Here is a 16,948-nt window from a genome sequence, read left to right as displayed (position 1 = left end):
GGAACTCCAGTCTCTGGCCTCCACAGGCTCTGTACACACAGTGCACAGACATATGCAAACAAAGCACTCATAAAAATTAAGCCAGGCCTGATGATGTCACCTTTAACCCAGCACTCAGAAAGCAGAAGTATGTGAGTTTAAGGCTAACCTAGTCTACAAAGTGATTTCCAAAACGGCTACTTATACTGTCTCAATAAAAAAAACTGTGTGTATGGGTATCTTGCTGGCATATGCCAGTGCCACCTCTGAGATACCCTCTGCACATACTGCTGTGGTTGTGGGGAGGGGGTGTTGAATACTGAGTCAGGGGCTCAAGCTGTGCTTCATATTTGTCATCCCAACACCTAGAGGACTGAGGCAAAGGTGGTGATTTCTAAGTCATTTCAGAGCTGTGAAACTGAGTGTTCTGTTCAGCAAGGGCCTTCCCTTAGCCTGGCTGACCTGGAATTCCAGTCCTGCTACGTCTGTCCCTTGGATGCTGTGATTATAGTTGCACTCAAAATGTGTGTAGTGCCACATTTCTCAAAAAGTTATTAAGTTGATGCCAGATGTAGTGGCATACCCCTTTAATCCCAGTGCTCAGGAGGCAGAGGTAGGTGGGGCTTTGGATGTTCAAAAAAAAAAATTTTTTTTTTTTTTTGAGATAGAATCTCACTGTGTAGCCCTGGCTAGCCTGGAACTTCTATGTAGACCAGGCTAGCCTCTAAATTTAGGTATCTGCCTGCCTCATGGCTGGGATTACTGCTGGGTGGGCTACCACACCTAGCTTAACTTAAAAAAAAAAAATTATGTATGTGAGTATACTGTAGCTGTACAGATGGTTGTGAGCCTTCGTGTGGTTGTTGGGAATTGAATTTTTAGGACCTCTGCTCGCTCCAGTCGGTCCCGCTGTCTCCGGTCAACGCCACTTGCTCACAGTTGTGAGCCACCATGTGAAAGAACTCAACTCAGCTCCTCTGTAAGAACAGACAGTGCCAGGCTGGAGAGATGGCTCAGTGGTTAAGAACACTTGACTGCTTTTCCAGAGGTCCTGAGTTCAATTCCCAACAACCACATGGTGGCTCACAACCATCTGTAGTGGGATCTGATGCCCTCTTCTGGACTGTCTAAAGAGAGAGACATTGTGCTCACTCACATAAGTAAATATTAAAAAAAAAAAAAAAAAAAAAAAAAGCCAGTGCCTCTACTGAGCCTTTTAATTTTAAATTAAAATTTGAATCTTTTTAAAAAATATTTATTTATTTATTATATGTAAGTACACTGTAACTGTCTTCAGACACTCCAGAAGAGGGCATCAGATCTTATTACAGATGGTTGTGAGCCACCATGTGGCTGCTGGGATTTGAACTCAGGACCTTTGAAAAAGCAGTCGGTGCTCTTAACCACTGAGCCATCTCTCCAGCTAATTTTTATTTGTGTCTGTGTGTAAATGTATGCCAAGTGTGTGTGGTGCCTGTGGGGACAAAAGATGGTGACACAATCCCTGGAACTGGAGTGACAGACTATTGTGAACTGTTCAACATGAGTGTTGTGACTGAATTCTGGTCTTCTGGAAAAAATAGGAGTTTTACTGAACTATTTCTCTCTCTCTCTCTCTCTCTCTCTCTCTCTCTCTCTCTCTCTCTCTCCCTCCACACACACATACACACACACACACACCCTGCATACATTTTAATTCTGTTGTTGAGACTGTATTACATGTAACCCTGGCTGGGCTGGAGCCAATGGTTGCTCCCTGCAGTCTACCTCACCTCTGTAAGGCACAGGGCCAGTGTAGGTTTGTCTTGCTTCACCCTGCATCCACACTGATGCCCGGGACCCAGCACTTCTGAGCATTTCTCCAGGACTCTGCCCTTGTGAGTAAGGCACAGTCTCAGTGGCCCCAGGTGGCCCCAAGACCAGCCATAGGCTATGGGCTCGAGCAGCATTTTAAGCTGAGAAACAGGAATTGTTAATTCTGTCCCCTGGGACCTGCTACCTCTGAAGTGAACCTCACAATGTGCATGAGTTGGGGGGCAGGGCTGTGTAAAAGCTGTCAGCTGACACCTAGATCAGCCAAAAAATAAAATAAAAGGAGAAGCTGGGTGTGGTGGTGCTCACTTTTAATCCCAGCACTCAGGAGGCAGAGGCACATGGATCTCTCTGAGTTTGGAGCCAGCCTGGTCTACATAGTCCCAGGATAGCCAGAGCTATATAGTCTTGAAAACAAAACCAACCAACCAACAAGAACTCACAGACAGACAGAGAAGAAAAATCCGTAACTGGTCTTGGTGCATACCTGGAATCTCACTGCCCATGAGGCAGAGGCAAGAGGATTGCCCCATTTTTCTATTTGGGTTACATGTGAGTAGCCCATGCCTACATAGCAAAATCCTGTCTCAACAACAAAAGGCCTGTGGCTCAGTGGTGCAACCCATGCCTAGAATGCCCAGTGAGGAGCGGGGCTGGCTCAGAGAGTAAGATTCTCCATTCTACCTCCAACACTAGAAAGAGGGGCAATGGGAAGTGGGTGGTGTAGTCAACTTGTGTACCGGAATCTCAAAAGACAATCTTGAAATATAGACCCTGAGTCTACTGCGCCCCAGCCTTCCCCTAGCCCCACTTGTCAGGTGAGGAGCACAGAGCACAGCCTGAATCCACTGGCTCCCTCTGCCCACTGCCAGGGGAGTTGGGGGTCTTTCTTGGCTCTGGCATACTCCAGCTAGCCCTAGAATTTAGGCCTCTCCCCTCTTGTAGCCTCAGTTTCCCCATCTGCCAATGACGCAGTTAGGGCCCAGCACGAGGAAAGAGTTCTCACATTCAGCCTCCAGGGCACCAGAAACGTGTGAAGTGGAGGGGAGCTGGCGCCGAGGCCTGCAAAACCCACAAGCAGGCAGCCCCTCAGACCACGTGGGCCTTCATCCCCAGTCGCCGTCACTAAAATTACACGCAAGACTCCCAACTGCCTCCTCACTCTTCAGGGCTCCCTTTGGAGACTATGTGTGCTCTCTCTCCTGCATTTCTCATTCCTTCCCTATTCCAGTCAGAAACTTGACCAGCGTCACTCTATTGTACACTATTTTAAATGGTTTGGGCCCAGCCCCAAAAAGCTTGAGTCTGTTCCTGGATACCACTGCCCACGGGAGTTCCTCACAACTTACAGTTATCTCCACATCTCGGCTCTTCTCTTACTCGGCTTGCACTAGCATCCTTGTTGAAGGCAAGGATGGTTGAAGCTTCTTCTAGAATTCCCAAGACCTGGTAAAGTCACGCAGAACTGGCCTGCACACCTTGGGAAGTGGAGGCAGGAGAATCCAAGTTCCAAGCCAGCCTAGGCTGTGAAGTGAGATATTTGGAGTAACCATGCCTTGATCTAACTTTGACACACAAAATCACCACCACCACCAACAACAACGACAAATCAAGAGATCACCAGTAGCTGGGTCTGTTATTTCCCTGTAAACTTTTCGATAGGGAAAAGAACCATCACCAAGGACTCCCAGCTTCCAGAGACCTGAGTACAATCCACACTTGTCTGCACAACTGACACCTATGTGGGTTCAGTTCCCACATCTGTTTATGCTGTTCCAGGCAACAGGCAGTCCCGCTGATTCCAAGTGTCATCAGATCCTGTGGGATGACTATAGAACTTTTAGGAATTTATCCAGTTTAGGGACGTGAAGGATCGGGATTTGAATCTCCCTACTCCCGTTTTTTAGGTCTAAAGGTAGAGTTTCCACATACATGCCTTTCTCTAAGTTGCCGAAAGCTTCCCGCCCCCTGCTCAGTGACAAGGTTCCGCCGCTAACCCCAATTGCGAGGAAGAGCGAATTTATTGCAGGTTCCAACCTGGAACTTAGCGTGCACGGCCGGCCCGCGGTTTCTCTGCACCGTGGCAACCCACCGTGCAACAGCTCATTCCGCGCAGACGCAATGCTTCTCTCTCTTCTCTTTGCGCCCCTCCCGGGGCCTTCTCGCCAGAAATCGAGGATGCGCATGCGCTCTCCAGCAATCAGTTTGTGCAGGAGGAATCCGAATCCAGCAGCAGGCCTCCGGGGGCGACCGCCGTGGGGGAAGGGGAAGGGACAGGGCGCGTGCGCAGTGGCGCGCGGCGACTTCGCGGGTTTCCCGAAGCTCGCCCTTCGCGCGTGCGCCGCCCTGGCTCTGTGCCTGGTGCGGCGGGAACAGCGAGAACCCCGGCTCCTAGCCGGAGTCCCCGGCCCGCAGCCAGCCATTGCGCGCCACCTGGCCCGCCGAGGGCCGGGCGGACGGGCTGAACTGTAGCAGCTCGGCGATCAAGGACTTGCATCGTTCCGACAGTTCGAGGCCGTCAGGGTAGAGCACGCCGCGCTTCTGGCGCCGGGGTAGGCCAGCAATGTCCGAGTCGTCGAAGGGCATGCACCCGGTGACCATGACGTAGAGCACAACGCCCAGGCTCCACACGTCGTATTTCTTAGGGTCGTAGGGGATGCCCAGGAGCACCTCAGGTGACGCATACGCGGCCGAGCCGCAGTAGGTGGTGCTCAGGTCTGGGTAGCCGTGCGCCTGACGGCCGAAACCGAAATCCGTGAGCTTGACGCGGCGCTCGTCGGGGCTTAGCAGCACGTTTTCGCACTTGAGGTCGCGGTGCACCAGGTGGTGGTCGTGCAGGTAGCGCACGGCGCCCGCGATCTGCGAGAAGAGTTCGCGCGCCTGCGACCCCGGGATGCGCCCGTTGCGCTGCACCGCCTGCAGCAGGTCGGTGGCTGCTGCCTCCATCACGATGTACAGCTTCCCATTGCACACTTCGATGAACTCGAAGACGTGTACGATGTGCGGGTGCCGTACTCCCCGCAGGATGGACAGCTCTCGAGGCAGGAACTTGTTGACGAAGTCCGGAGGCGCTCGCCGGCGGTCCACCACCTTGATGGCCACCGTCCCTTTATACTTCTTGGAGGTGGCCACCTTCACCTTGGAGTAGCTGCCCTCACCTATCGTGCGGCCCAGCTTATAGCCAAGTTCGCTCAGGAGTTTGTCGCCCGACATGGTGGCGCCCGGGGCGCGCGGGGAGCAGGAGGCGGCTGCTGTCGGGGGGCGGCCGGACTCCAATCTCGGGCCTAACCCATGGTGCTTGGCACCTGCACCCCCGTGCCCCCATGTGCCCACTCCCAAGGCCCCACAGCCGCGATGACTTTTATTGCCCGGGTAACAATTTCTGCCTTGTGAAGTGACTGCGGGCGTCACTCGGCCTCGGGGCGGGGACCCTCCCTCCCCCGCCCCGCGGGCTCCCTAAACCCTTCTCGGGCTTTGTGACTCAATCGCCCTCCATGGTCAGCTCCCCGTGCGAAGCCACCGGCGAGGGGACTGCCCACTGATGTGGAACAGGACAAGTCCTGGAGCGAGGGTGCGCGGGTGGGTGGGAACCGGCCTGCCGGCTCGAGCCGGGCCGCCATGGCTCGCGAAGGAAAGCAGGGGGGCTCCAAGGCTTTTCGTGCAAGAGACACGCCCGAGAGAGCTCGAGAGGCCGCCGCGGTTGCGCCCCGCCTGGGGCCAGAGGGCGGAAGGACGGACTCCCGGACCGCAGCCAGGCTAGCGGACCGCTTCCCCACGACAGGGACCCGCCCGGGTGACGGAACTTCCGCCACACTCAAGATGGCCGCCGCGCGTGGCCTCGCTTCCGCCGGCGACCGGAAGTTGCGGGTCGCGCGAGTATGGCGGCGTCGAAGGTGAAGCAGGACATGCCCCCGCCAGGGGGCTACGGCCCCATCGACTACAAGCGGAACCTGCCCCGCCGGGGACTGTCGGGTCAGTGTCTCAGTGTCGTCCTGGTCGCCGCAGACCAGGCTGCGGTTAGGCGGGAGGGCAGCCTGCGGGCTTCGGAGTGCAGCGTGAGCGGAGGCTGAGTTGCCTTGGTTTTCTGGCGCAGCATCCGGGAGCCAGGCTGTTGGTGTCCCCGAGTTGGAATGTGGAGGCTTTTGTTTTGTCTCAGGCTGGCCTCAAACTCTAGCGGGGGATGACCTAGGTCTGAGCTCTTGCCTTCGCTTCCCAGGGCCACGCTGATGGGTACGCACCGTTAGGCGTATATGCAAAAAAAAAAAAAGTTTTAAAAATTTCTTTGATTTTGCAGATAGGGGCTTACTCTGTAGCCCAGGCTGGCCTCACACTCGTGGCGATCCAGCCTTTGCCAATGGGTTGCTGGGATGACAGACAGGTCCACCCGAGGCAAGAGGTGTGTTGATTGTAACGTAGCATAGAAGGCTAGTCTTTTTTTTTTTTTTTTTAATTTATTTATTTATTTACTATATGTAAGTACACTGTAGCTGACTTCAGACACTCCAGAAGAGGGCATCAGATTTCCGATACGGATGGTTGTGAGCCACCATGTGGTTGCTGGGATTTGAACTCAGGACCTTTGGAAGAGCAGTCGGCGCTCTTAACCACTGAGCCATCTCACCAGCCCCTAGAAGGCTAGTCTTAAACACTAGCCTCCCTGGTGCTGCTTCCTCTTCTGGCATTCTCTGCCCACCCCCAGCCCCCACCTGCACCGGCTTTCGTGGAGCCCAGGCCAGCCTGAAATTACGAACACCCCGACCCCAGCTCTCTGCCTTCATAGTTCCAGGAAGACAGGCACGTGCTCACCAGGCTATGTTTTTAAGTTTTTAAAAAGTGTTGTAGCCGGCGTGGTGGCGCAGGCCTTTAATCCCAGCACTTGGGAGGCAGGGGCAGGTGGATTTCTGAGTTCGAGGCCAGCCTGGTCTACAGAGTGAGTTCCAGGACAGCCAGGGCTACACAGAGAAACCCTGTCTCAAAAAAAAAAAAAGTGTTGTAGGTAACATTTAGAATTTTATTATCGATTTCAACAGGAAAAGAATATGAAGAAAGTTAAAAGTCCCCACTGTCAGTGCTCAGAGTTACTGAAATGCAGTAGTTAGGAACGAACGGGGGCCCAGTTGGTAGAGTCCCTGCCTAGCATTTCAAAGCCCTAGGTTGCACCCCTATCACTGTATGAACAGGACTTGGTGGTGCCACCCATCACCTCAGCATTTTGGATGCTGAAGCAGAAGGGATCGATGGCTTAGGGTCATCCTGGGCTACATAGATCAACCTGGACTACATGATACCATCTCACCCTAGAAAAAAAGAAAAATGGCCTTAGGGACCGTGAGACTGCTCAGTGGTGAAGTGCATTGATGCTCTTCCAAAGGACCTGAGTTTGCTAACTCCACCTTCTACAAATTCAGATTTTTAGATTTTAATTCATCAGACTTTAACGTGCATATTATGCAAACTGTGCCTCAACTAAGCAAACAAAACATTCTGGTCCTGTGTGGTGGCTCACATGTGATCCTAGACATGAGAAGCAAAGATGGGTCACTACAAGTTTGAGGCTAGCCTAGGCTACGTGGAGTGTTTGGTTCTGGATTGTATAGAGAAGAGCCTCTTGGGGAAGGACAGCCCAGACCCAGGGCTAGATAGTTCAGGGTTGTTGGCAGTATGTGCCGGTGACTGAGGGATGCTGGGAGAACCTCCAGGCCAGGTCACACTGCTTTGGTATGTCAACTATGAACCTCTGTCCCTTGTTCCAGGGTCCAAATCCAAATGTCAGGTTCCAGCCAGCCGGGAATATATCGTGACAACCTGGTTTTACAAACCCAACAACTGGCTGGGCAGTGATGGTACAAACCTTCAATCCCAGCATTCAAGAGGCAAAGGCAGAGGGATCTCTGAGTTCAAGGCCAGCCTGGTCTACAAAGTGAGTTCCAGAACAGCCAGGGCTACACAGAGAAACCCTGTCTCAAAAACCAAAAAGAAAAAATAAATCACTCCAGGCCTTTTTGGAGTTAAGAGTGTTTCAGCTGCCAGGACAACCTAGTACAAGTGTACACGGTGAGCTGGTGTCCCGGCTCCAGAACTTTTTTTTAAAAAACATTTGGGAGGAAGAGGCAGGCAGATTTCTGAGTTCTAGGACAGCCAGGGATATACAAACCCTGTCTGGAAAAACCGAAAAAAAGAAAAAAAAATTATTAATTTATTTTATGTATATGAGTACACTATAGTTATCCTCAGACACACCAGAAGAGGGCATCAGATCCCATTACAGATGGATGTGAGCCACTGTGTGGTTGCTGGGAATTGAACTCAGAACCTCTGGAAGAGCCATCCATCTCTCCAGCCCCCTCCAGGACTTCTGAAGCACAGACAGCAGGCTAGGATGTCCTCCATTCCCAGGGCCTCGCCCGCTGTACTGAAATCCTCTGTCCAGTTCTCCCTCCTCGCCCGCTGTCCTGGCAGTGAGGGATCCTCTGTCCACTTCTCCCTCCTCGCCCGCTGTCCTGGCAGTGAGGCGGATCCTCTGTCCACTTCTCCCTCCTCGCCCGCTGTCCTGGCAGTGAGGCGGATCCTCTGTCCACTTCTCCCTCCCCTGGCTCTTCCTTTTTTCTTTTTTCTTACATTTTATGTGTGAGTGAGTACAGATGTGAATGTGCCTTTTTGCACATAAAGGGTAGAGGACAACTTGAGGAATGTGCTTCCTTCTACCCCATGGGTCTTGGGGATTGAATTCATGTTCTCAGGTTGTCAACAAGCCTTTTTACCCATCTTCCAGCCTCTATCTTTGTTCTTTCTTCTTTAAACATTTAGAAACTGTTTCTGATTGCTTGCATCCATGCATGTGCACTGCACGCATGCCTGGTGCCTGTGCAAACCACAAGAGGTCATCAGACTCCCTGGAACTGAAGTTATGTGAGTTGCTATGTAGGTACTGCAAACTGAACCTATGTCCTCTGCAAGAGCAGCCAGTGCCCGCCCGTGCCCACCCCCACCCCACCCTGCCGCATCGCAATATGGCCCTGGCTATTCTGGAACTCATGGGATTAAAGGCATCTGCCTGGCTTCCCCCCCCCCCTGCTTTTTAGTATTTATTATTGTGCTGGAATGTCTGTGGGGCGTGGGAATGTGGAGGTCAGTTTTCTTCTGTCTCTGGGTTCCATTCTGCAGTGAGAGTGTTTACCACCTGAGCTGTTTCGCCAGCCTCTCTCATCTTTTGTGAAGTGTGACCCACTCAGGCCTGCACTTAGACTAAGCTGGTGGGCTCCTCAAGTCAGGATGGCTTACATATTTTGTTGTTGTTGTTTTTGTTTTTTCTAGACAGGGTTTCTCTATAACCCTGGCTGTCCTGGAACTCACTTTGTAGCCCAGGCTGGCCTCGAACTCAGAAATCTGCCTGCCTCTGCCTCCCAAGTGCTGGCATTAAAGGTGTGCGCCACCACTGCCCGGCTTTACTTATTTGTTTATTGTTTTTTTTTGAGACAGGATTTTTCTGTGTAGCCTTAGCTGTCCTAAAACTCATTCTGTAGACCAGGCTGGGCACCAAACTCAGAGATTTGCCTGACTCTGCCTCCTGTGTACGGGGATTAAAGGTGTGCACCACTGCCCAACATATTATGTTTGTCTTCCTGCATTTATTTAGAGACAATGTTTCATTGTAGCCCTTACAGGAGGATGACCCTGAGTTTCTGATTCTTCTGCTTCTGCCTTCTGAATACTGGGATGACACTTAGTGTGTGTCACTAAGCCTAGCTTCTTTGCTGTGGATAGGGTCCCAGGGCTTGTGCCTCTTAGCAGGTAGTCTACCGCTTCAGCCATGTGCCTTATTTAGAGACGGTCTCACTATATAGCCCTGGCTAGCCTGAAACTCTCCGTGTATTCCAGGCTGGCCTCAAACTCACAGAGACCCCCTTGTCTCTGCCTCCCAAGTGCTGGGATTGAAGGAGAGCCCAAGCACACCTGGGTAAGACTGAAGTGTCTGTGTGTGCACAGGGGTGCGGGTGCTCACGGAGGCCAAAGGAAGGCATCAGATTCTCTGGAGTTGGGGTTGTAAGGCACCCAGTGTGAGTGTGGGGCACAGAACTCTGTCCCTGCGCTTAACCACAGAGCCATGACTCCAGCTCTGTGGTAGTTTTCTTGTGTAGTCACCCGTGGCCTTCGTCCTGAGTTCGTCTGCAGTGCTTGCTCAGTGTTCTCTTTAGCTGCACTTCCAGCCTAGCTAACTGCACATGGCTGGTTCCTTCCCAAAGAGCTCCCAAACTAGCTGATGGGACTCATTGTGTAGGTATTCCTACCTGTGCCTGAGCTCCTGGTCTTCAGGAACTGGTGTCGCCTGGGGAGGCAAGGAGGAGCCTCCCTGTGTGCAGACCTCAAACTGCAGTCTCCCACACTGGTTTCCGACCGGCCTGTGTTCTGCGCCTCCCTTCCTCTGCAGCGGCTTCCATTCACAGCTTCACCAGCACCCTGGTGTTCTGCACCAGGCAGCCCTTTCATTGTTGTTGTTTAGGGGTTTGAAACAGTCTCACTGTGTACCTCGGCTGGGCAGGAACTTACATTGTAGCCCATTGGCATTGATTTTAAGTTTTCTTGTTTTTTTTTTTTGTTTGTTTTTTTGTTTTCTTTCTTTCTTTCTTTCTTTTTTCTTTTTGTTGTTGTTGTTGTTGTTGTTGTTGTTTTGAGGTAGGGTTTCTCTGTGTAGCCCTGGCTGTCCTGGAACTCACTCTAGACCAGGCTGGCCTTGAACTCAGAAATCCACCTGCCTCTGCCTCCTGAGTGCTGGGATTAAAGGCGTGCGCCACCATGCCCGGCTCCAGGTTGGCATTGAACTCAGAGATTCCTGTGCCTCTGCCTCCTGAGTGCTGACATTAAAGGTGTTGAGCCACTGCACCAGGCAGCATTTGTGTTCTTCATTATTGGTGACTTGAGTCTGTATCTTGGCTCCTGTGTCATCTCTGCAAATATTGTGATTCCCTGTGACCTGTAGAGCTTATGGTGTCCTTTACAACAGGAATGGTTCTCTTATTTAAGGAATTTGCATTTGTGTTCCTCTAGAGTGCTTTTATGCATCCATTGTGAGTTGGGTCAGGGGCTGTACTATGCTGTACACAGCTCCTCTATTTGTGTGAACCAGGTTCTCACTATGTATCCCTGGCTGGGCTGGAACTTGCAGTAAACTGGGGAAGCCTCAAACAGTGGTTCTTGTGCCCCACCCACCTCCTGAGTGCTGGGACTATAGGAACGCTGGTCTAGACCACGATGTAGATGGAGCTCATGGGGTTTACCTGCCTCTGCCACTCAAGCCTTTCTGTATTACTTCCAGCCTGTGCCTAAGATGGCCCCAAACTCCCTATGTAACCAAGGATGAGCTTGAACTATTGATTCTCCTGCTTCCACTTCCCAAGTCAAGTGGTGGGATCACAGATGTGCACCACCACTCCTGGTTTATGTTATTAGGGATGGAACCCAGGAGGTCAGCGTGTTAGGCAGGCAAGTATTCTACCAGCTGAGCCAGCCCCAGGGGAGCAGGGCCACTGTGCATCTCAGGCTGCCTGGGCTAAGAAGACTTCTGTCCCCATTAATTATTGAGGCATCTTTGTACAAAGCCAATTGACCGTAAAATGTGTGGGTTTATTTGTGGATCGTGAACGCCTGGTTCTGTCCCCATGCCTGCATGTCTTTCTGCACACACAGCTGTTTGAAGTTGTCGAGTTGGAATCCTGAAACTTTGCTCCTGAAAGCAGCCAATGCCTCCCTTGTCTCTTTCACACGGATTTCATGACCTATCTGGGTTTCTGCAAGGGGAAAAAGGTCGTGATTCGATGGTGATTGTGAGCATCTGCACGCGGTGCGGGGAGCACTGCCACCCGCTCACAAGCTTATTGATTCAGCAGAGAATGACACAGGATGACAATACCTTCTACAACATCAGCTACTTGGGGGCTGAACTGAAGGATGTGACTTCTGTGCCTCCACCCACCTCCCCAGCCTACCCCAGTGATCACTGTAGCCACCCAAGTGCAGGAAAAGGATGGGCGTTGGCATGTGACTCCCTCACCCCAGGCTCCTACTCTAGATGCAGCCAGGGCACACTTGGGTGCCCACATGTCAGGATCAGAGCTCCTCACAAGGGCCTGTTTGTTCTTTTGAGAAATTGCAGGTCAGAAACCTGCTCAAGCCATATTCTGAGTCTCAAGCTGGGGCCCCTAGGATTCTCTTAGCTGTTGGAAATGAGCACAGGGCTGCTTCCACACCACGGTCAGCTGGCCAGAGATGGTCATAAATGCCTGGGGCTTTCCCAGAGAGCTTGTACCGCTCAGCCTGGGATCCACACGCTTTCATGTCCATGGCTGGAGGACCTAGCCTCTGAGCACAAGCCTTAAGGTTTGGTCTGGCTTAGGGGGAAATGTTTGGCTCCTGGCAAGCTGAGGATCCAGGCAGCCCTTAGAGCCTTGCTGAGATCCAGGGCCTGTCCTACCCTGCTGTGGCCCAGCCTCCATGCCATCTATAGTCACTGGTAGGTGATCCCTGGGGCTTGTCCTGCCAGTCAAGATTGTCACTGCCCCTGCTGATCTTCAGGAATTATTTATGGTGGCCCCTGTCTCCCCTGGGTGTAGGGCAGGTGGTCTACCCCGCTGAACCTGCAGTGCCTACACCGCTCCTGGAGTCAGGAGCAGGCTGTGTGGCACCCCAGGGCACTTCTAGCCTCTTGTGGGGACCAGGCCTTTTCTTTATAGGGCAATGGTTCTTACCCTTCCTAATGCTGAAACCCTTTTAATACAGTTCCTCATGTTGTGGTGGCCCCACCCCCACCCCCAACTCTAAAACTCCTATTGCTACTTGGTAACTAATTTTGCTGCTGTTATGAATTGTAATGCGATTGTCTGATATGGGACCCACAGGGTGAGAACTGTTGTTTTATATGCTGGGGCTCTCCTGTGTCCATGCTGACCTGTACCTTCCAGAACGTGTGGCAGCCCAGACTGCCCTGGGGAAGTGGCTGAGAAAGGACAGGCCACCTACGGAGGGTGTAGAAGGCAGAGCCAGCAGGTACTTCACTGGGTACAATGACCCAGTGTCCTGAGTGGGGCCCTGGAGGGCACCATGCTGAGAGGGGGCCTCATTTCTCTTGCAGGGTACAGCATGTTTGCTGTGGGCATTGGGACCTTGATCTTCGGCTACTGGAGAATAATGAGGTGGAACCAGGAGCGCAGGTAGGCTCTGCTCACCACCAGGGGTTCTGTGAAGATGAGGGTGTCCCTGGCTGGCTGGCCATCCAACCCCTACTTCCTGTCCTGAAGTAAAACTCTGAGGTCTTCAGCTGATGGACTTGGGCTTCACAGCTCCACTGTGGGTGGTAACCAGCAGGTGGTGGGCTTGGCCTCCGTACATGGTGGCAGGTACCAGAGAGCCCAAGACCACGAGTGTCATAGATGAAAAGTGTCCCTGGAAAGAATCCTTCCTGGGCCATATCACTGGGTTCGGTTTCCTCTGCCCCTGAAGTTGAGAAGTTCCTGTGGGGATAACCAGGCACAGTGGAAGGCGGCCAGCAGGCCCAGCCCCTGCTATTTTGAGAACAAAGGGAATTGGTTTTGTAAAGCCCAGAGCCTAGTGATGAGTGGCCCCCTCCATCCAGAGCCTCAAGTAGAGCTATTTTTAGGATTTTTAAAAAATGTTTGTTTGAAAGGAAAGTGTGAAGCCGACAGTTTTATGGCTGCTATAGCCTGCTGTGCCAGCTGTGCCCTAGCTTGCCCTCCTGTCCCAACTCAGGTGGCCAGCGTTGGCCCCAGCCTCCCCTGCCCCATCAGCTCCCTGTGGCTCTGTCACGTCTGTGTCCCACGCTCTCCCAGTGGCCACATCTGACCCCACCGGGCATTGGTTTTCCAGGCGCCTGCTGATCGAGGACTTGGAGGCCAGGATCGCCCTCATGCCGCTCTTCCAGGCAGAGAAGGACCGGAGGTAGGCTAGGGTGGGAGTCCAGTGGACTCCCGGTCTCATCAGGGACTGGGAGGAAGGGGCAGAGTGGTTGCCTTGAGCTTAGCCGTGTCTTGTGGCCACAGGACCCTGCAGATTCTTCGGGAAAACCTGGAGGAAGAGGCCATCATCATGAAAGACGTGCCCAACTGGAAGGTGGGCGAGTCTATGTTCCACACCACACGATGGGTACCACCCCTCATTGGCGAGATGTACGGGTTGCGCACCAAGGAGGAGATGAGCAACGCCAACTTCGGCTTCACCTGGTACACTTAGGGTCTGAGCTGACACACAGAATAAAGAGTGGTCAAATAAACTGTTGACTCTATAGTGACTGTATTGTGGATCCTTACACGCCCAGTCATCACAGAGTTAAGTCACCCCCGTGCTGTAGGCCAATGGCTGTATGCAGCGCCTCCTAGTGGCCCCTGATTAGCAGGTGCCTAGTCACAGGGCTCCACCCCCGGGCCACGCTTAAAAGGCAGCGCGGAGCCAGCTTGCCTGTGCGACCATGAGCAGCGGTGTGCACAACAACACGGGACATGTCCAGTTACCGGAGGAGAGGCGCTTTCTCAGGTCAGTGGGTGACAAGGGGTCCCGGCCAGGGTGGCAGGCAGAAGGCAGGTGACCCTGGGGCTTAGGGTCTGCTGGGAACTTGCAGGTGCATCCAAAGCCAGGGAGTTGCCAGGGAAACTGCATTCAAAGCAAGCCAGCCCTCCTCGTAGTCACCCATCAGGTTCTCGATTATCATCAGAGAGAAATGGTTTGAGATATGGTGAGGGGCTTACAGTCTCACAGAGGCTTTGAATATCGACTGCCACCAGGAGCCACAGGAGGCTCAGGATGCCTTGCCAAAGCCCCTGGCACGTTTTGGAGTACAGAATGCATGCATGATGCCTGTGAACAAGTGATAGGGCGGGCACCCAGGTACCTTAGCTGGATGGTTTCTTGCCTTTCTAGAACTAATTTGGGATTGTCAGGCTTAGTTCCCTTCAACACTGGACCTGAAAAGAGATCCCAGCCTGGCTGCTCTGGTCCTAGGAGCTGGAACTGAGGGGGGCCTCCCCAATACCAGCCCCCAAACGGCAGGTGGGCTGCTCCCCCAGCTCGAATCCACTCTGCGCTAGGGTCAGCACTGCCCCTGTTATCATAGCTTCAGGTGAAGACGGGAAAGATCAGCACCCCACCCCTGCAGAGGCAGCAACCATGGCTGTCCCACCCAAGTGGGACTGAGCCTCTCCACAGTGATGCCTGGGTGGAGGCCAGAGGCTCCCATCAGGTCTGCCCCCAGTCTCCTCCATTTATTTAAGAGGCTCTCACTAACCTAGACTATTGATCATCCAGGCTGGCCGGCGAGGCCACGGATCCTCCTGCCTGCCCCTGGGCCGCACTTGGGTCACAGACACACCTGCTGTGTGTGCCCAGCTGGTATCCACCCCACCCCACCCCACCCCTTTGGGTTCTAGGAATTGAACTGATTGCAAAGCCAGCAGTTTGCCGACTCTTAAGGCATATCTGTGAATTTGTTGTGAAGGTGTCTGTACAGGAAATAGACATTGGGTCCCCTGAAGCTGGAACTGCCCAGTGTGGGTACTGGGAGCTGAACTCAGGGCCCTGCAGGAGCAGTTCTGGCTCTTAGCCGCTGAGACATCTGGCATCCCTCCATCATGTTTTTGAAACAGTTTCAGAAAGCAGGACTAGTGAGAACCCTGCCTTGCCCTCCAAGTGCTGGGGTTCAAGTGCGTGCCACTGTGTCTGGGCCTTAGCCCACGCTGAGCACAAGCTGGATGTGCTGTGCCAGAAGCTGGCCACATGGCCCGTGCCTTCTTCATCCTCCTCCACCACACACTCCTTGCAGGTCTCCTGCCTGGCACCTGTGGTCCCATCTTCCTGACTGAGCAGCCTGACAGCTTTTCTTTTCTTTTCTTTTCTTTTCTTTTCTTTTCTTTTCTTTTCTTTTCTTTTCTTTTCTTTCTTTTCTTTTCTTTTCCCCACGAGACGGGGTTTCTCTGTGTAGCCCTGGATGTCCTGGAACTCACTCTGTAGACCAGGCTGGCCTCGAACTTACAGAGATCCACCTGCCTCTGCCTCCTGAGCACTGAGACGAAAGGTGAGCAGTACTTGGTCCAGCTCTGACAGTGTCTTGGTGTGATGTCGAGCCCTTCCCAACCTGTTCCCCACAGGTGCTAACTTTGTTCCCGGTTTCCATCCCGGGTCGTTCCAGGCATGTCCCAGGTGCTCTTCCCTCTTGCCCTGGCCTCCTCCGTGTCTCCTCCCTTCCTCTAGGGTGCCCTGCCTGACGTCCATGTCTTGGCAGTGCTTGCTGGGTGGAATGCACCCCACACCACTGAGCAGACCCTGACCTGCTGCCCCGGCCTGAGCCCTGGTTCTGTAGTGCAGTTTGCCAGCCCTGTCAGCAGGCAGACGCTCCCCAGCCCCTGTCCTGGCACCTGTACTTGGAAGCGCTCAGCACTTGCTATCCCTTTCTGAAACTTACCTTTTCCCTGACGCTGCTTGTGGCACCTCGGGCCTCACGAATGCTTGGCAGGTGTTCTGCCAAGCCATATCCAACATTAAATTGCTAATGACTTGAACAGAGACTCGTGAATTATGTAATCTGTTCTTGTCTTCAAAAAGCCACAGAGTCCAACAGCCCGTCTCTCTAGTCTCAGATATCTTAAAATTTTCTTTATTAAGATAGGGTCTCATGCCGGGCATGGTGGCACATGCCGCCTTTAATCCCAGCACTTGGGAGGCAGAGGTAGGAGGATGTCTGTGAGTTCAAAGCCAGCATCGTCTACAAATCGAGTTCCAGAACAGAACACTAAGGGCTACACAGAGAAACCAAAACCAAACAAAATAGAAACAACCCCCCCCCCAAGAAAAACCCAACCAGTCAAACAAAAGCCTCACTTGACGTGCCCTTGTCTCATTCTGCCTCCCAAGTGCTGGCATTAAAGGAGCAGGCTACCAGTCCTAGTTCAGATATCTCGAGTTCGTTGTCCAGGTGAAGGCCCTGTTTTTTTGAATGATCTGCTAAACTTATCTGCAGACTTCCAAAACCACTTTGACAAGACGCACTTAACAGTCCCTCTCTAGGGGACTGGCGAGACGGCTCAGCGGGTAAGAGCACCGACTGCTCTTCTGAAGGTCCTGAGTTCAAATCCCAGCAACCACATGGTGGCTCACAACC

The 16,948-nt window shown here is 52.8% G+C and overlaps 3 protein-coding genes across 4 annotated transcripts in view; 2 read left to right on the top strand and 1 right to left on the bottom strand.

The window, feature by feature from the left end:
* Window positions 1–3,793: 3,793 nt before the first annotated feature.
* Tssk6 (testis specific serine kinase 6) lies at window positions 3,794–5,503 on the bottom strand. The gene has a single exon (XM_021219323.2). It carries the CDS (start codon window positions 5,002–5,004, stop codon window positions 4,183–4,185), a length of 822 nt encoding a protein of 273 aa, XP_021074982.1. The 5' UTR covers window positions 5,005–5,503; the 3' UTR covers window positions 3,794–4,182.
* A 74-nt stretch (window positions 5,504–5,577) lies between these two features.
* Window positions 5,578–14,083, top strand: Ndufa13 (NADH:ubiquinone oxidoreductase subunit A13). The gene is made up of 4 exons (XM_029532268.1): window positions 5,578–5,763; window positions 12,917–12,995; window positions 13,669–13,740; window positions 13,842–14,083. Exons 1-4 carry the CDS (start codon window positions 5,670–5,672, stop codon window positions 14,029–14,031), a joined length of 435 nt encoding a protein of 144 aa, XP_029388128.1. The 5' UTR covers window positions 5,578–5,669; the 3' UTR covers window positions 14,032–14,083.
* A 182-nt stretch (window positions 14,084–14,265) lies between these two features.
* Yjefn3 (YjeF N-terminal domain containing 3) overlaps window positions 14,266–16,948 on the top strand; it is a 6,315-nt gene continuing 3,632 nt past the window's right edge. Inside the window, exon 1 of one of the 2 annotated variants that reach the window (XM_021219889.2) lies at window positions 14,266–14,331. In XM_021219889.2, coding sequence (XP_021075548.1) covers window positions 14,267–14,331 — 65 coding nt within the window. In that variant the 5' untranslated portion in view covers window position 14,266. The remainder of the gene's footprint in view (window positions 14,332–16,948) is intronic. The other variant, XM_029532129.1, reaches the window with a different exon arrangement.

The sequence above is a fragment of the Mus pahari genome, chromosome 19 (assembly GCF_900095145.1).
Source record: "Mus pahari chromosome 19, PAHARI_EIJ_v1.1, whole genome shotgun sequence".
NCBI classification, from domain to species: Eukaryota; Metazoa; Chordata; class Mammalia; order Rodentia; family Muridae; genus Mus; species Mus pahari.
The sequence above is the reverse complement of the archived record's forward strand: the minus strand, read 5'-3'. Positions and strand labels throughout refer to the sequence as shown.